General features: G+C 50.6%; 1 protein-coding gene across 1 annotated transcript; it reads right to left on the bottom strand.

The window, feature by feature from the left end:
• Window positions 1-22: 22 nt before the first annotated feature.
• Window positions 23-23827, bottom strand: IGFBP5 (insulin like growth factor binding protein 5). Its single transcript, XM_082285071.1, has 4 exons — window positions 22513-23827; window positions 5007-5233; window positions 4723-4842; window positions 23-4336 (listed from the first exon to the last, which is right to left on the bottom strand). Exons 1-4 carry the CDS (start codon window positions 22841-22843, stop codon window positions 4205-4207), a joined length of 810 nt encoding a protein of 269 aa, XP_082141197.1. The 5' UTR covers window positions 22844-23827; the 3' UTR covers window positions 23-4204.
• Between the last annotated feature and the right edge of the window lie 1687 nt (window positions 23828-25514).

The raw sequence follows: 25514 nt of genomic DNA, 5'->3' as shown, positions 1-25514 counted from the left end.
GGCACAAACTAACTGAATGCATAACTTTATTAAATAAATGCTTTGTCATGAGAAAAGACAAAGATCAAAGAGTAACATAAATTATAAGTTGAATAAATAGTATACAGCAATCTTCACTTTTTAATAAAATGTGAGATTTTTTTTTAAGTACAAAATGCTAAACAGAGCATTAAGCTCTTCTTCCATTGTCAGTTTTTCACAAACTGCTTTTTTTTTTTCCCACCAGTAAGATTATGAGTATTTCTTGTTTACTGGAAAAAAAAAAAAACAAAACAACAAAACCAAAACGAAACAACAGAGCTACCGTATGTATGTAAAGCTATAAAAAGCTACCGTAAAATGTGTAGTGAGTATTGCTTAAAGATAAAAACCAGGCAGGAAACTCGGAATCTGGTGTGTTTTAACAACTGTGTTAGAACGGTGGGTAACGTGCGCGGTGACGTCTGTCCCGGTGGCAGTGGCGGGGGCTGGTGGGGCTGGGGAGGGGGCCACAGCAGGCAGGGCTCCTAGCCAGGGCCAGGACAGCAGTCTGGAAGCGAGGTGAACTGACGGTTCTTTAAATATACAATGCTCCATTTGGGGGAAAAAAAATCATCAACAACAACAACAAAACAAAAAAAAAAGGAAACTAAACCAACAGCAAAGAAGAATTTTCACGGAGAAGGTGGAGAAAAGGGGAAGAGGGGAGAGAGCGGAGAAATAGTGCAAAATGCTCTTGTACTAGTGGTTTTCAAAGCCCACTGCAGTACAGACAAGGGGTAGCCCAGCCACTGAGCACAGCTCCCGGGGCAGATGTGGTGGAAGGGCTGTCCTGAGCCATCCTTGTCCTCTCCTTCTCAGCTCGCATCCTAGATACTGACATGGGCTCGGCGCAAATACCGTAGCCAGACACCCCTGAGCCTCACGACCCCCGGATGCACAAATTACCAGCACCTCCTGGTGAACCCTCCCCAGCTTCCAAATCTGCCCCTTTTGGTTCTCTCACCCTAAATGCAAAGGGGTGCTGCTGGGTGCTGAGAATGGGAGCACCTCATCACTACCACCCCAGAGGGTGACCAACCCCTCCTGAAGTCACTCTCATTCCCAGCCTGACCCAGGCTCCAACCCCAGTCCTAAATATTAGTGCAGCCTGTAAACAGCCTCGTCCTGCTGGGGATCCTTAAGGGAGTGGGCAGCTGGGGGAGGTCACCTGGTGCCCCATCCTGAGAGCCGAGGTGATCTGGGGAGGTGAGGGTGGCGCAACCCAAATGCCCATCATCCTCCCCCCAGGTTCGTGGGGACAGAACAGGCAATGCCATCCCAGCATGGGATGTGCAGGGTGAGGGAGGCTGTGTGGGATGAATTTTGGTACTCTGGGCTCCCAGGGCCATGGAGACTTGCTTTTTAGGGAGAGGACAGAGAGTCACCCTGTGCCCCCTTCCCAGTGCCCATGGTGGCCTCATTGTGACACCACCATGGGGCCCTGTGAGCTAACCCACACCCTGCAAAAGCATCCTCCCCAAAAGGCAAGGTCCATGGGGATCTGCTGCCCTCTGCCTGCTCCCATCCCACCCCGGGGGCACGTCTTCTTTCTCTGCAGCCAAAGGCTTTCAAGTTTTGGGAAATTAAACAACAAAACAAACAAACAAACAAACAAAAAAAGCAAGAAAGAGGAAGAGAGAAGGAAGGAAGGGTCCTGGGAAAGGTGGTACTGGCCTAAAACAGTCAGGAGGTTTTGCACAGGGATCAGCAAGTGGACAGTGTCAACAATGGTGACCAGTGGCCCTTGGGGTTAGCACAAGCTCCTCCTCCTCCTCCTGCCATCTTCACCCCATTCTGCACCCCATTTGCACCCCAGCATTAACCCACCACTCTGGTTAAACCAACCCTGCTCCATCAGCCCTGCAGAGCCTGGAGGGGTCCCTCTCTCAGCCCCCACCGTGCTCCCCTCCAGCAACATGGGGGTTACCCCACTCCAACAGGCTTATTGGGGGCAGATCTACATTTGGTGGCATGCTTCCTTCTTTTCAGCACAGGAAGGTGCTTTGTCCCCAGGCTGAAAGGCGTACTGCTGGGTCTCCGTTGAAATCCATCAGCAAAACTCGCCCCCACTGTCACTTGGCAGGTGGCCAGTCCTGCCCTCCATCAGGGTAACGTCCTCGTAGGGGGCCCCCACGGGGTGCTTAGGGGACTATGTCATCTCATGGGAGGCTATGAGGGCTCCCAACATGTGATGGCAAGAAATCTTCACCAGAACCCCTTAGTGCTGAATCCCTCTTGTCCTCTCCCCACTTGTGGGGTCCCAATGGTGCTGTGGACCCCCATTTTTCTCTGCCCAGGTCCAGGAAGCTCAAGGGGATTTGAGGGTGCAGGAACCTTCCCCCTGAGATCAGCTGTGTCCTTTGGCCAGTGCTGGCTGCCAGCTCCAGCCGTGGCAGTAGGATGTGGTTCCCAGTGGGTGTGTTTCCCCACAGCAGCACCCAGACTCCACAGCTCCCTTTCCTTTCTTTCCTTCCCTTTGCTGCAGGATCTCCTCCCAGCACCAACATCGTGGAGACCCTTGTCATGGATAAGCAAGAGGCAAGAGTCCCAAAATCAAATGCAAACATTAAAAACAACAAATGAGTCAGGAAGTCAGCCCAGGGCTGTCCCAGCATGCCCAAGGCAGTGGGTCTCCATGGTGCGGTGGCTGCTGTCACTCAACAAGGAGCCGGGTCCCAGGTTAAAGGCAAGGGCCCATCACAGGATCTTCCTGCAGGGTGGGAATCAGCCGTGGCAACATGAGCAGTATCCTCAATGCAAAAGGATGGAGACTGGCATTTTCCTACCCACGGGGAAAGCTATAAACCAGCCTTAACAAAAAACCATGATGAAACAAAATGGAGGTTTGGGGTTTTTTTTTCCCCTGGAGCAAACCACATTTTTGGCTGTGAAAAAAAAAATAAATCTCCATAGTTGGTCATCTTTGTGGTAGCAAAGGGTGGTGAAGAGTTTTGGCCCTGATTCCCCTGCCCCATGTAGGGATACTTCAGTCTGAACAGTGATGCACCCCCTCAGTGTTGATGAGGCCCTGATTCCACAGGCACTGATGCTCCTCCATAACTCTGCTTCTGTGCTTAACCCAGCAGGTTATTATTTGTTTTTGGGAGGGGCAGCATATCCCCCAGTTGCATATTACATTGAAACCTCCGGATTTCAAGGTGAAGTGTTGCAAGGAGGGAAAGCCACATCAATGCACACACATATGCATACACTTTCACACCTGGATGGACGAAGGTCAGAGTCCTGCTTGTCCACGAAGATTTCTGACCTTCCATTCAAGATGAACTGGACAGGGAGGACTATATTTCCTTTTGGGATGATTTTTTTTGGAAGTCCACAGATATTTTCTGGGGGTATTTGTGCCATTGCAGGATCTGTGTTTCCCTCCCCAGCTCATCTCCAGACACAAAGCCAACAGTGTCATGCCTCCTCCCTTGCTGAAATCTGCCTGGAATAGGGGCAGTCATTTGAGATGGAAATCCAATCAACTCAGGTGAGTCCCAGCAATATGGGGAGGACACTGGAGGACTGCAAGGGGAATGCTGGTGGCCACAAGATTTTCTCTCAAGACCCTTCGGAAATCAACTAGCTAACACCAAAAAAAAAAAAAAAAAAAAAACAAACCAAAAAAAAAAAAACCTGCCCAAAACCCATACTTGGAAAATCACCAACTTGGAGAACTTCCTACATCAGGGTGACCTCTGCTTGTGGCAGAGGGGTGCAGGCAGCATTGGGGAGAGGTGCAGGTTGGCAGAGTGGCCATGGCTGGTTTGTCTCTGGCTCTATCCTTCCCTTGCTGAGTCCTTGTTGTCAAAAGGCTGTTGTAGATTCCGAGTCCTCAGTTTCTTCAGAGTTTATTTTTCTCTCTTCTCTTTTTTTCCTTTTCTCTTCTCTTTTTCCTTTTCTCTTCTTTTCTCTTTTCTTCTCTTTTTTAATTTTCTTTTTTCTTTTCTCTTTTTTCTTTCTTTCTCTCTTTTTACTTTTCCTTTCCTTACTTATCTTCTTTCTTTCTTTCCCTTTCTGTTTTTTTCATTTTCCTTCCTTTCTCTTTTTTCTTTTCCTTTCTTTTTTCGTCTTACATGAGATGAAAGGAATTGGAGTCCCGGGGCGCAGGGAGGTGCAGAGGGGAGGGTGGAAGGGAGTCTGGGTAGATAGTGATGGGGCGGAGGGAGGGGATGCGGCTTCACTCCACATTGCTGCTGTCGAACGCGTGGCACTGCAGGTCTCCGCTCAGGAAGTCAGTCCCCGGCAGCTTCATGCCGTACTTGTCCACACACCAACACAACCCACGCTTCCGACCTCGGGAGGGCTTGCACTGGGGAGACACCCAAGGGCAGAGATTAGGAGTTGGCCCCCAAACATTGTGGCTCCCTCCCTGGGGATCAGGCCTCACCTCTCTCACACCAGTGATGCAATCCCCTGGGTAGGATCTGGCTCCTGCTGTCTGCTTTTAGCACATCCCCATCCCTGCTGCTACCCCAGCCCAGGGTTCTCTGAATTTTCCCCCTCCCTCACCAGCTCCTTCAGGATGCTTGCTTCAGGCCAGATGGCACTTGGAGCCATCAGCAAGGCCACCCACCACCAAATGTGTCTGGAGATGCTTTCAGCAACATCCCAACCAACCCAGCAGAGGAAAAACCTCCATCCTTCCCACGGACGGCAGCAGCAGAGAAAAGCCTTCCTGGATGGGGAACATCTTACCTGCTTCCTCTTGTAGAAGCCCTTGCGGTCGCAGTTGGGGAGGTGGACAGCACGGGGCACCATACGCTGGCTACTCTTCAGCTCCTGCAGGGACGCCTCCATATGCCTGCGGCACGGGCCCTGCACACAGGGAGATCAAATGTGAGAAGGGAAGCACCTCACAGAACCTCCCAGCTGCAAAAGCCCCCAGGTCCCCCCCACTAGTACCCATTTCCCTGGGGTAAATGCCCTCCCACAGTCACCTTCCCATGGGAGTCCCATGGAGGGAAGGTGAAGGCACCCACCAGCTCAAACTCCTGCCGGAGCTCGGGGATGACGACACGAGGGTGAGCTGTGTTCTCGGCCATGCCCACAAACTTGGCCAGGGTCAGCTTCTTCCGGCGGTCCTTCTTCAGGGCTTCAGCCTTGAGCTCAGAGAGGCGCCCGTGCTTGGGCCGGTAGGCCTTGGGTGGGTAGGTCTCCTCCGTCATCTCCGACGTAGTCGGCTCCTCATGCTCCCGGGACTCCCGTTCTGCAAGGGAAGGGGTACCAAACTGTCAGGTCTCCATGAGATGAGTAGGGCTTGCTTTTGCACAGAGAGCCTCTTGCCCAATCCCCAAGGAGACCTTTGCACCAGGCAGGATGAAAACAAATAACCAAAGAAATCCCTCTCCCATCTGCTGCCTACAGCCCTGGCTTTATCCCACTGTGTGGGACTTCACAAGGTTTTTGTGTGAATTCTGAGCTTGGGACAGGAAGGTGTCTAGAGTGCATGGAGGAGTTGGAGGTCTAGGATGCATTTCTACATACAAGGGCCATCATTGTTTTTGTGGAAAAAGACCAGTGTGAGGGTGATCCTACCTCCAGGAAGGGTCAGATGACACATAAATGAGGCAGAGAAGCCCCTGTTTATCCATGCTGAGAGGATTAAGTAATGAATTCGTACTTCACCCTGCCTTGAGAAGGCAAGAGCAAAAGCCAGGAATGCTTGAAGATGAGACAACTCCAAAGCCAAGGTCAATCACTCAGCACAGCCACCATGTGGCTGGGCAGGCACTTCAGCAGTGATACCAAAGATGCAGCTGACAAGCGCTGGGATCTCCAGGGTCCTCAGCTTGCAGCCCCACTCATGGGACCAAACCAGCTCCCATCTGCTGGCACACACCAAGCAGCCAGCAAAGCTAAGGATAACACTGCCAAGGAATGCTGCCTGACTGCCACTGATGGTACTGACAGCAAAGGGGGACCATGTTTAGGTTCTGTCCGTGGCACTCATCTTCCTGTAGACCCCCCAGCATAACCTCTGCTGGCAGGATGCAGTCAGGAGCTCTGTGCAGTTATATATAGGAGCAAGCTGGTGACAGTCTAAACTTAGATGACTTGTGACATTTAGTACAACCACCAGAGTGAAAAAAGGTTATTTCTTGATTAAATTTGCATACAGTTTAAAGCTCCTGAAGTTCCCGGTCTCCTGACCCCTGGATCCCCAGAAGTCCAGTGCTGATGACAAGTCTGTGCTGGGACCAGCAAGTGACCATGAGGAAACTCACTGCAGCAGAAGGAAAAGCATCATAATAGCTGGAATCTGTTGCTGAATTTCTTGCAGTTTTCTATGCCAGTGAAACCCAGCTCATCCCCTCCTACAGGAGGGAAAAAGGCTCAGGATTAAAATAAAAGCAGAGATATGCCCCCAACAAGGCAAACAGGATTCTTCCTGCAGACCGACTGCTTCCTGGAACCCAGATGCAGCACCAGAGGGAGAAAGGTGACAAGGATGCCACTGCTGCCCAGGGATGTCTGAGGATGCCCAGCAGGGGGACAGACGAGACGCTCAGTGGCAGATGGCAGTGCCAGACTGTCACACACACCTCATCTGCAGGGTTTGGAGGTGACCGAGCAGACAGGCTGGTCACTGAGTGACCAGGCCAGTCACAGGTCCCAGTCTCCTACTCCTCCTTGCCAAGGTGACCTTGCACTGTCCCAGCAAAAAATGGAAAGTTTCTCCTGGCCACTTATTTATTACAGTGGCCCTTTGTTTTTTCTGTTTCCACAAGAGCAGCATTGGATCTGCATCCCCAACTCGACACCCTCCTAACTGCTCAGAGCAACAAAAACAATTCCCTGCACCATCCGCAGGACTCACATGGCTCCCCAGGATGGGATCATTTTGCCATTTTGCCTCATGATGCTCATATGCTTGGGGTTTTATTCCTTGCTGCAGGACTCAACTGCCTGCACAGATCAGGGCTCCTCTACTCTAAGAGGATGACAGACAGGGGATAGAGAAGAGATTGAGTAAACTGGGAATTACTCCCCAGAGAATGAAACAATACAAGGTGCAGCCAAAGCACATCCTTTACCTCAAAAGATATTGTGGTAACTCAAGGTCCAAAAGAAGATCAGAGGCATCTGCAGTGACTAAGCCCTACTTATGGCAATGAAACACGCTGTGTTCTGTCCCAGGAATTCCCTCTGGCACCCACATCCAGGGCTGGAGAAGGCGCTGCCGAAGTATCTCCCTGGGCTGCCCTACAGTAATAAGGGGACGGAGGTTTCACATTGGTTCTGGCAACCCCCCAGCAGCACAAGAGGAGCACAGCTCATTACCTCTGCAATAACAAATAAGTGAGGCACAGCTTCTTAGGGCAATCCTAACAAATAAAAACAAATAACAAATAAAGGGTACAAGGCAGTGAGGATTCAGTCAGAAAAACAGTACAGGGTGTCCAGTCCCCAGGACTCGCCATGCAATGGGTGTTTGCAGCAGCTCAGACTGCTCACAAGGTCAGCAGCTTTACCCTCTTGCAAGCACCTTATCCCTCCTCTCCTTAAAGCTGCCAGCAAGCCAGAGTGAGCTGAGGACTAATGTGGGGCCCTTTCAGCAAGGAGAGATGGGAGCCACAGGATCCCTGTGCTCTTGCTACTGATGTGCACTAAAAGCTGCTGAGATCCCAGCCCGAGTCCAGTGCTTTCTGCAGGGCTGAAAAACCACCTGGAACTGACCCCTTCACTGTCCCTGGCATGTATGTGCTCCCCCTCAAGTGGGAACATTCACTTGGGATGTCATACAACAAGGGATGGAAGTGATGGGACTCCTTCATCTGTGACTCAGCAGTGGTGTCTAGTTTGGGTCTTTATATCCCAGTGACAGCTCCATGGATGCCTTGAAGGGATCCCTTTCCTCCACCCTCTAATATTTTTTATAGCCTAATTTCCTCCAACAACAAAGCTGACACAAGCCCTTCTTCTAACAAGCCAATTTTGACAAACTGAAGGGCAGAGGTCTCTGACAGGAACTCCTGACAAGCTCTGGGCAGCTGGTAAGGGACCTTCCCAGTGCCAAGAGGAGAGGAAAAGGCAGAGCTGGGGCATGCAGCACCCATGCAGCCCCTCCCTTCTCTTCCTGGCTGGCCCATCCACATCAACCTGCAGCTGCCCACTGCCACCAGGACCAGACACATATGCCAGCATCTCTAGAGCTCCTGCACGCACATGCCCATCCTCACCCACCAGCTCATTCATTAACCTTTGTCTGCCCCCAGGCTGGCTCATGGCAGGCAGCATTGGCATCGCTGTGCCTCCATGCCTGAGGATGTGCTGGCAGAAGCAACGTCCTCAAATGAGTACTACTTGTGTTTAAGACTCAGCAAGGAGGCTGGCGTTCCTCCTCCTTCACTGTCAGGTTCTGGCCTGCCACACAGCCCCTTCCTGCCTACTCCCATCCGCCTGCCAGCCTGGTGACCCTCTGCAGAGGCAGAGCTGCCTCTCTGGGGGCACAAGGCACAGACAAAGCACGCTGCATCCCTGTGGGCATAGGGCAGGAAGTCCCTACTCATGGTGTCCCCAGATGAGGGACAGTGGGAAACAGGAGGTGGGTGGCTTGCACAGCTCCAGTCCTTCTCCCCACAACTCAGGAGGAGATCACCTCTCAGTAGAGGCCCCAAGCTTACTGGCACAGACAAATGACACAAAAGAATTACACTGCTGGCCCAGCCGAGGATGCCTGGCTAGCTTGGAGGTGGCACATGGGCTGCAGCAACCTCAAAGGGATGTTGACCCTACAGCCAAGGCAGGAGACTGGACTCAACTCAGAGCCACCCCATGGCTTCACATCTGGTGTGATCCACTGTTGCCCAAAGAAAGAGGGGCAAGCATCTGGAAAGGCTCTTGACCCAGGCCAGGCCAAAAGGACTGTGCTGTTGATGTCCATGAGCCCTGGGAGGCAGAAAATACCCACAGCAGAGTGTGAGCTGTCCTCTGCCCTGGGCTGAGGGCATAGTGTCTTCTCCCCACTCCAGGCTAGCCAGAGGAAGCTCCCTAACAGGAACCGTTTCCAACCATTCCCTGCAGAAGGGAAGGGGAGTAGCAAAATGCCAGGCACTGTTTCTGGGAAGCCACAAATTGCTCCTGTCTGGCTGCCTGCTGTCCTCAACAAATACCACCCAGAGCAGACTACATATCATCCTGCTCCGCATCAAAACCCAGCCTGGTGCTCCTGGGCTTCAGACGCTTTGGACCCATGTGAGCTCCCAGTAAGGTAATGGGTGCATCCACACTGGAGAGTGGAGTGTGTGGGAACACTGCATCCCTGCCTGCTGACATTACAGAGTGGAGCACGAAGCTTCTTCCAAATGGCTGGGAGGCTTGAGTTTTTGTAACACATTTTCATTGGTTTCTGGCAGAAAGGATCTATTGACTGCTGCTCCTAATGATCCGTGCTCGTTATAGCCACAGCCCGCTGCTAGAGAACTTGCTGTCCTGTTCAACACCACCCCCAAAAGCCACATGCACCTAAGAAGTACATACACAACCACAGCACAACCCTGCTAAACAGCCCTCTTGATTATTATCATGATCATTATTATTTACAGCATAGGCACTAACATAATACACCACTTAAGCAGGAAGGTGTTGGAGAAAGACTTAATGGGGATCTCAACTAAAACTCTAGCACAGGAACAACACAAAAGTCACTGGTGGAGACCTTGAGAATTTACCCAGTCCGTCCTCTGTCCCCAGACTCAGCCATCTCTGTGCAGAGGTGCTCATTGCATATGCGGTTTATACAGGAATTCTTTTCTTAGGTACCTGGCTGGTAAAAACCCTGGGTATTTTCCCCAGCTGCCCTTCCCATTTGTTGCCACTCCAGAGGAGGGGACATGCTTGACCTACACTGGAATGGGCAGGCAAATTCCTCCCTGACCTGGACTTGCACCTGTGGCCATGATGTGACAATAAAAATTCCTCCTTCCTGGTCAGCACACAGAGACAGCCACTGTGTTTGCATTCTCAAGATGCAGGCAGGGAAGGGATAATGCAGGCAGGGAAGGGATGCAAAGCTAGGAGTGTCATCTCATCTTGCACCCTTTGGCAGCGGGAGAGTACAACTGAGCAAAAGCATTCCTGAGCTCCCGAGAGGCCACCAGACTCAGCCCAGGCAAAAGCCCAGGAGCTTTCACCCGCCTAACGAAGAACAGCTCGTTTACATTCCTGTCACAGGCACAGCCCCTGGCCCGGTGGTGACCAGCCCCCAGCCCTGCTGGGGTGGTCAGTGGAGGAGCCTAGGCGCTGTGCCTGGGCTGGGGTCACTGCTGAGGCCACCGCCCTGGTGAGGTCAGGCAGTGAGCTCAGGCAGCCGCCCAGCCCGAGGCCATCTGGCACCAACTGGAGGTGGAGCAGCCAGGGCTGAGGATGGAGGCTCCAGCCAGTCCTTCCACTAGCCCAGGGTGTTGTCTGCTGGAGAGCCAGCTGCAATATGCCTTGGACTTTGAACGAACTTTTGTGCTTTGTGGGGTCTCGGCATCAGGCCGGTGCAGTCTGTCTGGTAAGGACTGGCGAGGGAGCATGCTGGTAATACTTGCAGGTGATGAGAGGCTCAGAGGAGACACCACACACCAAGAACACAAAAACAGCAGCCCTGCTGGGACTGCCACCCCACCTCCCACAAGTCTCAGAAACGTGCAACAGACACTTAAAACAAATCTATGTCACATAACACCTGAATGCTAACACTGAGGTGTTCTGCATGGTCAAACTCCATGTGTAAGTCATTGCAGAGATGCTGCACCCTCCAAAATGTGACCAGCCCCATCATTTGGCTTGGGTGTTGATTTTAGGGTGGAACGACATATCTCTGGAAACTACAGTCTCTTCTCCTGTGACTCCAATGATCACACTTAGGCCTCCAAACATCTGAAGTTAAGAAAAGGTAACTCCCACCACCTCTTCAGTCTTGGTCCCCTTGCAGCCTGTGATGTAGTTCCCATGGGCCAAGCTGTTTTGCAGACACAGGAGCAGTAGTAAGAAAACACACACCATATTTCCTTCCCTGGGAATTAGGAACTTCAACAGCTGCCAAAGGCAACAAAATACTTTTGTGATTTGCAGAGTGTGGAAGAAAGTCTTTAGCAGTCAAAGCACTGTGAAGTGCTCTCAGAAACACCCACTCTGCCCCACCACACCCAGTCACCTACCAAAGACAGATGATCAGAATCCAATCACTCCACTGCTCAAAAGCCACACAAGCTTTTGGAAGAGGGGCTCCAGGGTATTCCAGTATCTTATATCCCTGTGACAACATGGTGGAAGTTGATGAGACTTGTTCACTCCCTTGTTCCACTGAGACACCTTTTAAGGGAAGGATATGGATCAGCAAGACCAAGCTCAGAGAAGAGATGGAAAAGCATCCAGAGAGCTGGCTTGGAAGGCTAGGACTTATCTCCATTTTATTAAGCCAAGAGCCAGGAGGATCCCTGAAGAGCCTCAGAGAGCAAGCACTGATGGCTGTGGCCTTTTTTTTTTTTTTAAGTTATTGTTTGGGCTTTGCTGAACTAGCCTGGAAGACCAGCTCTTTCTCAGGTGAGTAATGTCTCCTCAGCAGAAACCTGTGGATGAAGATTCTGCTGTATCAGCCAGGGCTCACCTGCAGAGCGTGAATATCAGGTGCTTGGGCTGCCCCCAGGTTCACACAGGATTCATGGGAAAGGGAGATCATCATCCTGATGACCTCGGAGTCCTCATACAGAGCTGGATGGGGGAGAAACGCAGCTCGGCATGTGGGAAAGGAGCTCTCAAGAGAACCAGCTCATGTTTTGGTCTGCTTTGGAAGTGCAGGACCTATCTGTAGGAGCGGATCTCTGGATCAGCATGACTTCTCCGCAGTGCCAGCAAATGCCATGAAGGTGGGAAAGGTACAGCTATGGGAACTGGAAGCTTAAGGAAGGATCTGTGTTGCTAGGTGCCAAATGGTGCTTTCCTTAGCTGTCCTTCCTTGCTGCAGCCACAAAATAAAACTCTCTGAGAGCAATTCTGTAAAGCAAGGAGAAAAGCAGGTTTGGATATGGGGAGCTTCATGATGGAAGCTCCTTCCCTACACATTGCTAGTTGTTAGTTCAGCAGTCTCCAAGCACCCATGTTGTGCTGGAAGAGCCAAGCTTGGGCACCAGCTGATGGGCTAGACTGCTTGAGATGTAAAAGCAAAGACTGGGGCTGAACAGGAGGTGTTGTCTTTGTCTCTTTCCAAGGAGTTCCCAAATCTGTTTACAATCAGTTCTCCATGCAGGTGTGGGAGTTTGCAATGCACATACAAGACACACCAAGACCAGGTGAGGGTCTGAGTCAACAGGCAGCACAGCCAGAGACTCTAGGTTCTCATGACAATGATTTCTGTCCAAGAGACAACCCAAAATATCTAACCAAAAAAGAATTGGGAAACTTTCCAGAGTTTTGCCCTCCAGTAAGATGATGAACAAACCTCCATCCGTTTCAATTAAATGATGCTGATGTGCACCATCTTGCAAAATTGCAGGCACTCTGTTGCTAGATAACTTTGTTCAGGAAATGTCAGGCTGATACAAGCAGCTATCTTCCAGAGAACTGAACTGGCAAGTGGAGGGGAAGGAAGTTTTTCAGGACTAGATTTATATCAAGAAGCTCCTGTTGCTGATGCGCTGATGATAGGAAGATAAAACATATTTCCTTCACATCATCTGGAGACTGCAGATGTTCCCCATTCCATATGCCGAAACTGCAGAAGAAGCTGAGAGCTGAATTATGGCCCACAGAAATCTAAATAAATCATCTTTCAATATTAGAGTGACCAAGATATATTTTTCCTTCCTGGAAAGCATGAAATAATTCAGCCTTTCTTAGTCTTGCATCTTTTCCAATAAATCCACCCTAGTGGCAGATTTCATTGGTTGCAATAAAGGAGGCAAAACCCATACCAAACTGCCAAAAAACTAAGAGCAGAAAAGAGCAAAGAAGGAAAACTCAGAAAAGACTGCATGACAGTCTCTGCCTAACTAACAATAAAGGTGAGGAAAATCTGGATTAGTTCCTAAAAGGCATCATTGAATTGTTTACCAGCAGTTTCTCCACAGGGCTTATTTGTGGCAAAAAGATGAGAACACAAATGCTTTAACATTTTCTGAATGAAAACAAAAGGTTGTTTGTTTTGATCATCTGGCCACCAGAGATGACTTGGACAAAAGCTTACTGTGACTGTAGAAATGAAGGAGGTGTGATGGGTTGGAAGAGAACCCTAACAGTGTCCATCAACTATCATTATTGTATGAAAAAAAAGCAGGAAGAGGGACTTTTTTGGATGCAGGTAGCTCAGTGACAGCAATGGAGGAAGTGTAACTAGGGAGAAGGAGTAGGTAATTTGCCCTCTTGGAATATGTGGGGCTTGCCTTTAAAACTTGTGTGAAGACTGGTATCAATATACATGAGACATCAAGAAACCTGGAATTAAAAGCAGGTGCTGCCAAGATGCCAATGCAATTTTGGTTTCTGAAACCCAAGTATTACTAATCATAGTAGAGTCAGGCCTTAGAAGCTGACCCATAACCAAAAGAGTGCTGCTGGTGACTATCAAAAGCTGGGAAGTCAGTGTGGATATTGTAGCTCCTTACCTTAGGAACAGTACAAAATTAAGAGGAAAATCCTGTATTAAAGGAGAGGATCCTGAGAAAAGGATGTCCTACCAAAAATGCGGTCACTACAGGTTATGCTAAGCTCTCTGGCCTGCTTACGGATGAAGGCAACTTTTGCCTTTTGGACAGGGTCTTGAATCTGATTTTTTTCATGTTGAGCAGAAGTTTTAACAAATGTCCTACTGGAGCTGACTCCGGGAAACCCTACTCCCACCAGAAGCTGGTGGTCTCCGTGCCCAGATCTTTCTCCACAGTTGGTTATTGAGGGTCTCTGTTGGCCTCAACAGCAGTCAGGAACTGGAAGAGCCAAGAAAGTCAAACCCCTTGCCCACCACAAAGAGAGAGGAAAAGGCACATGAAGGTGGAGTGTGGAGATGCACCTGTGTCAGGTGTTGGACAAGAACTGCTACAATGCCAAAAGTATTTCAGGTGTGCAGCTGTGATTAATCCAGCCTAGCCTGGATTAACTTCTAGGCCTTCAGCCTCACTTTCACAGTTTTGCCTTAAACCAGATGGAAAAGCTGTGTGAGATCATCCATTGCTCATCTCTGTGTCAGCACCAGATGACACATCACCACATGTACCGTCCATCCCGACTATTACCACCTCTGAGGGATGACATTTCCAACCTCTGCCCTCAGGACTCCCTTCTGCCTTAGCTCCTTCTCTCAGAAAGCCTTTGCCTGCAGTAGGCCTGGCTGTTATTTAATCTCTCAGTCCACCTAAATCAGACCACAAAAAAGTATCAGAAGCTTGACATTCACATTCTGACAATATTGATAAGGAGAAATTTGCCCAGGTTTGATCCTAATGGATGAGTCTTGCCTCTCTTAGCGATTTTCCACCCTGTACCACTGCATACATCAGCAATTTCTCTTGGTCCAACATGATGCAAAGATGTTTTTGAATGTTAAAAAACCCCAGTGGGTCTCTTGATGTAGAAAAGGGTACAGACCTCCATTTTGGGGTCTGAAGCTCCATGAAAGACAACTAATCACCCCTTGCCACAGATCTGGAGCCTTTCTGGAATGATAAAATCATTGCTGCACTTTGTTGCTTCTCCTGCAACCTCAGGCCACCACTGCTTTTACAAAACCAAATAACTGGATGCTGAAATGGCTATGAAATGATGCAGAAAATTTCACCCACATCTACTATTTCATCAGGAAAGAAAGACGCACAAGTGAAAGCAATGACTGTATATCACTTTGTATTTAGATATAATTAAAGTATCTTAAGACATATATGCAGCTGTGGCAGCAGCATAATTGACTGCTGGACAGGTGTAAGGCATGCAATTCTTCCCCAGTAAAACTTTTCTTCTTTTCTACCACCTCCTTTAAATTAGGAAGTGAAAGCCAGGTTCCATAGTTTTCACTGGCTTATTTAATTACAGATTTTCATCATTAGTCTAACACATAACATCTGATTTCTTAAGCATGAATAATAAATGGCTCTGTTGATTTAATCATCTTCTGATTAATCCCATCTGTATTTGGAAAAATAAAATATTTCTACTGTTTTTCTACAAAAAAGAATAATGAATATTGGCCAACTTTGCCCCCAAAGTTACCTTTCAGAAACATTCCTTCTTCTGTTTAGCTAGGCAATCATTTCCTTAAGTATCTGTCAGGATTACCTTCCTGCCCTTAAATAGCAACCAGACAAGTCATCTCCATCAACATAACAATTATCTCCATCAGCGAGCCAGCTGTGTCCATCCAACAAGCAAACAAACCAAACTGCAACAACAGCCCTCGAGGCCTGAAGCTGCAAAGAGCTCTCCAACTCTGCCAGAGCCAACAGCCTTTGCTTTGGCCCCACAGTCCTTCGAGGACTGAGGCAGCTGGTTCCCACTGAGGGGAGAGGTGCCCTAAAGCCTTTGATTCTCTGGCCCTCAAGGAAAGGTGCTCAGCATCTTGCAGGATCAAGCCCTGACAGGCTAATAGGGAATGGTGTGCCCATTTAGAGTGGGAGATACTGACCCCACATTCCCCCATTCTGCATGGAAGAGACAGCACCACTGGGGTGGAGTTACAGTGAAAAATGATGGAATATCAGAGGGGTCTGGAGATAAGGGCAATAGTGAGAACAAGGCCTTGTGCATGTGCACACAAGAAATGCCCACTGACTTCACAAGCATAAATTTAACATGCCTCCTCAAAATTTAACCTGTTGACCAGAGTCTCTCTCACACTTGTCCTGGAAACATCAGAAACAGACAGAAGACTTACCAAAACATGCTAAGAAATGAGCAAATTTGCCCATGTCAAATCACCCAGAGTCCCAAATTTCTGCAAACACATTGTGCTGGCCCCTGCTGGGATTAACTTCAAGCAGTGGATTGACATGAACACTAAGGGGTCCCCTCATATCACTTGCATCAAAGAGCCACCTCAAAACCAACATCTTGCTGGGTCTTGCCTTGGCTACACAGCCAAAGGAACACAGTGTCTTGTGGGGGTTGAGTGGCAAGAGGATGGGGGATGTCACTAGATGTGACAGGACCCTTCCAGGTTGACCCAAGGCATGAATCATGAACCGTGCCCAGTGATCTTAAATGGGCAGCCCCATGACCCAGGAGTGCAGGCACAACTGCTGCCCCACTCCACATCCCACAGGCAGCCCTATGTATCACCCTGGGGAGACCCAGTGTGGAGGCTCATGCTCGCTGGACCCAGTGGGCCAGGTCTTAGGGGATTCCAGCATGGGGGGTCAGGCATCCCTCTCCTTCTCACCAGCAGAGCCTCCTCATACTTTTGGCTATTCCTGTCCTGATGATAAACAAATAATATCTACTTTTTCCCTGTAAAAACCCTCCTTATAAATGACTAGGTGGTTATCAGGCTGGCTGCCAGTGAGTTCACATGGCCAAAGATGATCTTTGGATCATCTCTGACCTCTGTGTGCATCATGTCTTTGGGTCCTATAGCTTCCTCTGGTCAGTGCTGGAGGCTGTTTCTCCTGCCCTCCACTGCTACATCTCAGCAAATGTGCCGTCTTTTCCCAATTCAGTTCTTCTTTCACACCTTCCTGAAGGCCAGTGGTTGCTGCCTGGGCATAGAGAAGTTTGCAGGATCCCAGAGACCTCAGGGCCCCTGGCACCATCTCCTCCACCTATAACACCAGGCACCACTGCCCTGGCAGGTGGACTGGCTGTCCTTTACAAGTCACAACTTCACACCTTCGCTGTGGAGAATTTGCTTGTTTGATATGGGAAAATTTGCCCTTATGAAATCTCTTAGTGTATTATCTTAGTCTAGCCAGAAAACACAACCCACCTCCAAGCACAGGGTGAGTTTGGATCCACACAGCTGGCTGAGAGGAGGACAGATCTTGCATCTATCTCCTTCCTCACCTCCCATTGTTTGATATGCTCACCTGGTGCATCTCATTTCTGAGCCCTCAGTGGGAGGATAGGGTAGGCTGATCTGTATGCCAGTATCTGATCTTGATGGCAAAATACTGATGTGCCAGTCATAACCAGAACCTGCGCATCTAAGAGAGGTTTGTGTGTGCTGCCTAGAAACCATTCTGCCTCCAGAGACAAGACTGCTCCGTGTGTGTGCTTGCACACATTAAATGCAGGCATGTGTGGGCGTGTGAACACGGGTACATGTGTGCATATACTCACACGCATATCTTCCCTGTGCACATCAATCCTGCTGCTCTGCAGCACACATTGAGGGGCAGGTGTGTTCCAGCCAAATTCTCCACTTACGTCTGGCCTTGAATTTGTGCCACTAAGTGCTTGGGGGGGAAAAAAAGCAGCCAGGATTTGCTGTGCCATGGGCACTTTTATCTGCTCTACAACTGCTCTTAGCTCACCCCGCCGAGCAGAGGACGGCAAGCCCCGGAGGGGCTGAGGTTCCCGCCACCCTTCCCAGGCTGCTCCCAGGCCTTTCAGTTTGCATGAAGAGTTTTGGGAAACGCTGCTGTAGCAGCTCCCGCAGCTGCTCCTGCATCTGCGGCTCTTTCGGCCCGGGGCGAGCAGAGCTTCCAGTGGTCGTTAGGAGGAAGCAGAGCACCGCGCTCCGCCTGCGGCAGCGCCGGCCGCCGCCTCTCCTCCTCTTCCTCCCCCCTCCGCCCTGACACGTGTGACAAACTAAGCGACAAAGACACCGGCGGATGTCTTGAAGCTGGCACAGAAGGTACCAAATCTTTCCTACCCCCTTCTGTCAAGCCTGAGGGGACACCCCGCAGTCAGGCAAACGCTTCCAGTCGCACATGACTGTGCTCATGTTACTGACGTGCCAAAGCCGCGACGATCATCTGGGCACAGGATGCTGCTGCTGCTGCTGCTGCCTATGTGTCGACACAAGGAGATACAATGGCCTCCTCCAGCATTCCTCAAGTTTGCAGAGGCTCCCGTTTGAGACCAGCTCCTGCTCTCCGCTGTGGTGGTGCAGGCTCTGGAGGGGCTCCCTGCACTGACCTGGAGTGGGTCCAGGGCTGCGTGGAAGCTCGGGGCCAGCTCTATCACTCATGCACGCACGCACAGAGCCACGTCTTTTCTCCGGTGAACTCTGCTGGCACTCGGCAGGAATTTCATTTGGATCAACTACTTAATATTCTCCCTCCTTCCTTAGAAACCAGGCTGCTGAAAAATCCTTCCAGCCAAGGCCCCTCCTTTCCTGTTTGAACCACCCTATCCCTTCCTCCCCCGTACACACACACACCGCAGAAACCCAGCTCTCTTGCTGGCACCTGATGGATTTCACTTTTTTTTTTTTTTTGGATATATTGTTATTGTTGTTGAAACTCCAGATCAAAAGAAAAATGAAGATTCTCCTGTTTAGTATCTGAGGTTTTGCAGGCCTGTTGATACTAGCTTTCACCTTGACAGCTCGGAGCTGCTTCGCAATGGACCTGCCGCTCGCACAAGCCAGGTCCCTCCCAGAGTGACACATGTGCACAGGATAGTGCATCCCAAGCGCCCTGCTTCCATGACCCCTACCTTCACCCTCATCCCGGATCTCGACATGGAGCTGCCCACCTGCCTCGTCACATCCCCTTTGCTCACCCCTGAAGCTCCACATCCCCAAATGTAGAGCAGGCGAATAAGGGAAGGGGGAATGGGGTGGGGGAAAATATGTTGGGGAGCAATAAAGGATAGCACCAAACACGAGCTGCAGGAAATTTGGGCTCGGCAGCAGTCCTCCTCCTCCTGTCAGCTGACGCAGCAAAGATGATTTTCTTAGGGCTAATTCTGCAAACCCCCCCCTTCCCCTCCTGGTTATCGTTGGCTCACGGTTTCATGAGGAAACTTGCCAAGTCTTGCTCGCTTTCTAGAAAGAGAGCAGGAACGAGAGAGAAGGAAATATTTGACAACCTTTGTTTTTCCATGAGCCTTTTTAGGGCAGCAGGCTCCAATCTGTGCCCTCCACTCCCCGGTGCTCAGCCTGACCTTGCTGTCTCAGCAGGAGGAAGTCTGGCAGGAGCACAGGGGAGAAAAATGGAAAGAGGTGGTATATTTCAAAGGAAACCTAAACAAAACATAGAAAACCCAGAATCCTGCAGCCTGTGCCATAAATGAAGCTCATTCATATTTTTTTACCAGGAACAGTCAATTGCAGACGTGATGTTTGGCTTTCAGTGAAGGACAGTGTCTGTTGTGGCAGGAAGGACTACAGGGACCATCCTGTCAGTACCTACATATCCATCTACTTAAAACAAGCCCTACTAAGTCTCTTTAATCCCACACTTGCTTTCGTTTCAGACCTCTCAACAAACCAGGAGGACATTCTGCTCATTACCTCTAGCATTTCTCAGTACCACTGTTCCCAGCATACATATGAGGAAACTGCACAAGCATCTCGTCCCCGGGCAAGACATGTGCTCTACAGGAGACCAAAGCCTGGTCTCCCAGGCTCTGGCTCTTGCAGTGCTGCTCGATGCATTTCCACCTTGTCCATAAGGAGGAAAGCATCTGCAATTTTAAACTTGGCCAGCACAAGAGCAGAAATAGATAGAAATGCAGTTTGATCTAGTCCTCACCACTGTAACATAGTTTATTTTGCAGAGTGCTGATTTTTTCTCAGTGGTTCGCAGCTCAGGGCCAATTTTGGTCATTGATAGATGGGAGGGCCAGGCCAGCTTCCCCAGCACACGGTCCCTGCGCTGCTGGCCAAACTGGCAGAGGCCAGAAAGTTCAAGTCAAACTTCATTTCTTTTCTTGCCCTGTTGCTTAGAAACATGCCTATGAAAATATACTTTGTTCTCACACACTACCAGTTGAATGCCAAGTGACTTTTTTCCTCTCTCCCATCCTCAGGAATTCCTGATTTATTTTTTATTTCTTTTTTGCAATTGCATAAATCTCAAGAGGAGCCTGCTGGTCTCCTGTGGCTTCTTGCAGCAGCCTTTCCAATCCAGGCTCATCTGCTGTCTGTGAACAAAACGTGTCAAAAAGAGGCCCCTGCGGCATTCAGGGAGTCCCAACTGGAAGTGCAGGTGGTGCCAGGGGGTTGGTTTGCATGACAAACCTGCCGCTGCTTTACTGTCCCTCTCCTTGTTCATTCAACGGGTGTTCCCCATCCCAAGAAAATCAAAAGCAGTGGAATTACAAGGGACCTGGCTAAAATTTTCACACAAAGCACCTGCTAAAGGACCAGTTTCTTAGGGAAGTGCAAGGCAGGTGAAACAGAAGGAGATTCATGCTGGGAGCCAAGCGCCAAAGCTTTTTCAGGTGTTTGTATGGGGCACCTTCGGCACAGGTGCAAGGATGGGCCCTGCTCTCCTGCTGGGTTTCAGCTGCATGGCTTTGCCTTCCTGACCACACCACCTGCCCCTGCCACGCACACACACGTGCAGAGTAAATAAACACCAGGATGACGCGCTCCGGGATACTTCGCCTATCTCCGCTGACGGCGGTGACTGCCCAGCTTCCTGGGCTCCATGGCAGGAACGTGGCTCCTGGCCTCACCTTCTGCTCCCTGTGCAGGTCGGCTCCCAACCCTCATCCCTTCCAGCCACCCTTCAAAAAACCAAGCTCAGCTTTGCTGTTTCTGGCTGATTAAAGAGAGTTTGGACATCTGATGTCATTTGAGGGAGGGGGGAAGTTACTACACACAGAATTTGGTTTTGCTCTGAAGGATGGAGCATAGCAACACAACCACTGCCTGCAAGCAGCAAAGGGGAAAAATAATAAAAGCATCAAGATTTATTAGGTGCTAGAAAGGAGAAAAGGATTCTTGTTGCAGATGCTTGCTAACAAGTAGAAATGACTTTTTCATGGACCAAAAAAAGTGAGGGTTTCTGTTTCGTTTTTTTTTTTTGCCAAGTGGTCCCCCAGACATACGGACACCCTCCCCTACCTCCCCTTCACACCATGGCAGAAATACAGATGTATTTGGAAGAATATAGGGAATCTGTCCTCACATGAGCTACAGGATCCAGAAATGGGAGTGAAATGAGTGCCAAAATGAAGGAGCGCTTTCTTTCATGCTTTTGTCACGTGCAAGGTGCAAACATTTCAGAAACTTGGCATTGCACTGGTGCTGCTGTGCTTGCCTTCATGCTTGCTTTTAACCTGTTCTTTCCCGTTATTAGCCACACCACCATTATGTTTTGCAAATGCATATCCTGTCCCTAATGCACCTGCTCTCTTCACCTCCCTGAGCTAAAACCCATCGCCCAACAAAGAGGTCCAGCAGCTGGCAGACAGAAAGTGCAGGCTGCAGTGATTCCAAGGAGGAAATGTGAGGCAGAGCAACAAACCTGGGGGTGGCTGAGGACTTTGGGAATGGGGCTGTTGGTTGTAAGGAGATGCCCTGCTCTCCTCTGTACTTCAATCTGCAGAGATCAGCTCAGGCCCCAGAGCAAGGTGGAGGATATGGTGATAGACAGGTGTCAGGGAGAGGGTTGAAGGCAGGGATGCAGGAAAGATGTAAAGGATGCAACTGGGGAAGGACTGGGATGCAGCTGTGACTAAGGAGATGCATCTGGGAAGGGGGTAAAGAAAACCTTTCCACTGGAGATGGGGCAGACAAGAGGCAATGATGGAAGGCAGGGTGGGGGAGGCTGTGAGATGATGCAACAGGAGGTTTGACCGGAGCACAGATGGAAAGGATGGGAAAAGTGGCAGGGGGCATGGAAGAACAGTTAGGGGGATGGAAGAGTACCCACAAAAATGGAAAAGCAGCGGGTGTGGGTGGAAGAACAGCTAGAAAGATGTGAAAGTAGCTGGAAAGGTGGAAAAGCAATAGAGGGGTGAAAGAGCAGCCAGGGGAAGTGGTAGTGGAGCAGACAGAAAAGATGGAAAAGCAACTGGGAGCTTGGAAAAGTTGCTCGTGGAGGGGGTGGGGAGAAGAAAGAATGGGGAAATAGCTACAAAGATGGAACAGCAGTCAGAGTGTGTAACTGTGTGAGAGAAAGAGAAAAGTCAGGCAGAAAGACAGAAAAGTAGCCAAAAAGATGGAAAAGCAGCTGGTGGTAGTGCAGGGGAATGGAGGAGCCGTGTAGGCGAAAAAGCACACGGCGGGGGAGGGGGCTGGAAGCGCAGGCGGGGGGAGGGTGGGGATGGAAAACCGGGTGGAAAGATGGAAAAGTAGCCGGGAAGGCGGAAAAGCAAGCGGGGGCATGGAACAGCACCTGGGAAGATGGAAAGGCAGCCGGCGGGATGGGAAAGCAGAGGCGGGGGCAGGGAAGAGCAGTCAGTGGGAGGGAGCAGAAAAGCAAGCGGAAAGATGGAAAGGGAGCCGGAAAGACGGAAAAGCAAGCGGAGGGTCATGGAAGAGCACCCGGAACGAGGGAAAGGAAAACGCAGCCGGGAGCTGGCGGTGGGGTGGAAAAAGCAGGCGGCAAGATGGAAAAGGAACCGGCAAGGCGGATAAGCATCCGGAAGACCTGCGGATGGAGGATCGGGGTCACTCACCGGCCTTGGCTTGCTCGCGGTAGCTCTTCTCGCTGAGGCAGACGGCGGTGCCGTGCAGCAGGGCGTGCAGCGGCTTCTCCTCGCCCTGGCGCGGCAGGCAGCGCAGCCCGCGGGCGCAGCGCTCGGTGTAGACGCCGCAGGGCTGCCCGGCGGGCAGGGCGCAGGTGAGGCAGCAGCCGCAGCCCGGCTCCTTCACCAGCTCGCAGCCCAGCGGCGGCGGCGGGCAGAGCGACAGCGCCTTGGCATCGCAGGGCTCGCACTGCACGAAGGAGCCCAGGCACCGCGACAGCCCCGGGCAGGCGCCCAACAGCACCAGGAGCCGCAGCAGCATCGCGGCGGGGATGCTGCGGGACGGGGCGCGGGGGGCTGCCGGGAGCGGGCGGCGCTGGCTTTCCGCTTGCCCCTTCGGGGCAAAAAAAAAAAAAAAAAAAAAAAAAAAGAAGAAGAAAAAGAAAAAAAAAGAAAAAAAATTAAAAGAAAAAATTAAAGAATTTTAAAAAATTAAATTCAGAAAGGGAAGTGCAGCCCCTGCTTGCATGCGCCCCACTCTGGGGTTTATTCTCGGGGTGCGAGACCCTCCTGCTTTTCTTTTGGGGTTGGGAGGGGGGGGACGTCTAGATTTCCTTTTTTTTTGTCTTTCCCCCCCCCCCCCCCGTTTCTCCTTTCAGCTTTTTCTCGCCTCGAAAGGGGGAATTCGCACCGCGATCCGCGGGAGCGCAAAGAAGAGGGAGGGAAGGAGGGGGGAAAGGGAGCGAAGCCTGCAGGGGTTGCACAGCCTACAGGTTGCAGGGGGAGGCGTGGGGGAGCAGGGGGGTTTGGGGAGGTGGGACGGCGATTTCACACACTCACTCACTCACGCACGCACACTTCCCAAAGGGCTGGGAGGAGGCAGGTTGGGAAGGGAGCAAAGTTCCTTGAAAACCAGTGTCCTGCTAATAATGCATCAAAGCAGTCAGGAGGAGAAAAAAAAAAAAAGAAAACGCAGGAGAAGGAAGAGGGGATGCAAAGCTCCCCTCCCCTCCCTCTTCTTCTGAAGGAGAAAAAGTCTCTCCCGACGCAGCGAGCGTCTGGGAAGCTTGGTATGAAGCAAAGTTGTGTTTCGATCGGCTCTGTTCAACTCTCCCGCTTTCCTCTTCCAAGATTTGCAAAGAAAAAAAAAAGACCAAAAGAATAATAATAAAAAAAGTTTTCTGCAAAGTTGGAGTGTTTTGTTGCAAAGTCGGCAGAGGAGCGGTAAAAAATCAGGGGGAAGGGGAAAAAAAAAAAGAGGAAAAAAAAATCCACTTTGTAGATCTCCCAACACTTTTCCCCTGGAGAAGTTTCTAAAGAGACTGAATACTGCAGAACAGGCTGTCTTTTAAATAGACTGCCTCTGGCTGCCTGCCAGCCCCTCGCTGCAATTTGAGATCCCAATGACACCTCAGCTTGACTAGGTGCCAGCAGCGAGGGCCCTATCAGTGCGCGCTCGGGCCGTGGGGGTGGGGTACGCAGCTCCTGACTTCTGGGCTTCAAACCCCGGGCAGTGATCAAGGATAATATTATGAGGAGAGACAAGGGGAGGAGGAGGGGGAAAGGGAGGCCGAGGATCGGGGAGGGGGGGGGGGGGGGTAAAGTTCAGATCTTCACGGTTTAAGGGGGGAAAAAAAAAAAAAAAGCGGTTGCCATTGGGTTGCAGGGCAGCCTGGGCTGCAGGGAGGCTGGGTGGGAGAGGTCAGGGCTCTGAGTTTGGGGAGGAAGTGCGAGATTGAGCTAGCAGGGCCTGATCCTACGTGCTGGTGAGGCGTGGACCCCCATCTGGTGCCTGGGTAGCGGGCGGGCTGGGGACTCTCGCAGCACCCATGCGCTCCAAAGGTGAGCGCAGGAGGAGATGGCTGGGTGCCTGCCAGGGAGCTACTGTCGCCCGCCCGGGCCCAGGAAGCAACCTTTGTGTGTGCATGGGAGGCTTGGGCACGGCTGCATTGCCCTCCTCTCCTGTTCCTCTGCCCCTGGGCTAGGTTTAAAACCGCAGTGAGGCTTTGCCCTGTGCCGGGGTGAGCCCCTGAAACCCCTAAACTGCAAGGGTTAACACGGCCGGACAATGAGTAGAGGCAGGGCTGGGGCTGCTTGTAAGGACTGTGTTAGATTCCTCTTTGGAAAAGTTCGCTGTTGCTTAGGGCATGCCAGAAAAGAAGGGGAATTTTGCCATGTGAAGTCCAATTTGCACGTTTTAGCTCATTCTTGTGCCTCTTGCCCCGCACAAAATGGGGAGAGAGAAAAGAGGGATAAAAAAAAAAAAAAAAACAAAAAAAAAACGCTTTGCAGGGCTCATCCCCTGTCCTGGGCAGCTTGTCTTTTGTTCCACCGCTGCATTCCTCGGGGTTACAGTTCTCCCGGCCCTGGTCCTTCTCACTTGCCTCCCTTGGTTCTCATTCATCGCTAGGAGCGGGGAAGCTGGAAGCGCAGGGAAGGGAATCTCCAAAACTGGGGTGTGCAGCCCCCGCAGCTGTGCTCAGGGGTTACACCTGGAGCAGGGGGGTGAGCTGAAGCAAGAGTGGGAGTCTGCTCAGAAACTCAAGCACGGGGGCATCTACCAGGGCAGTGGAAAATTCAAAGGGATCAGCTAATTCTGAGCGAGGTTTATGTGCGATTCAGGTCAACCCCCCTTCCACACAGGCACACACTCCTCCAAAGCTTCATATTCTCCAGGTTTCTTTTTAGATCAGTCATCTGTGCAGCTGCATTGCATGGATTTTGCCACTAGAATGCACCCTTATCTATGGTAAGAGGACGGATGGTTGCTTAAAAGCATTAACTCTTTCTTCTCCAAAATTTCCAGCTTAAGGCTTTCTTTGCACCTCTCCGGTGTTCCTTGTTTTACTTCCTTTCTACCCCATGTGGACTCAGGAGAAAAGATCAAATTCCTCCTGTTCTTACCCCTTGCCCTTCAAAAAAGAAGGCTGCATTTCTAAGCTTGGTTGGGTGTTTCCTTGCTTTTCTTTCTACCAAGAGTTTTTCCAGAGATT

Source organism: Coloeus monedula (assembly GCF_965178545.1).
Source record: "Coloeus monedula genome assembly, chromosome: 7".
NCBI lineage: Eukaryota > Metazoa > Chordata > Aves > Passeriformes > Corvidae > Coloeus > Coloeus monedula.
Note: the sequence above shows the minus strand (reverse complement) of the source record. Positions and strands in the feature narration are given on the sequence as shown.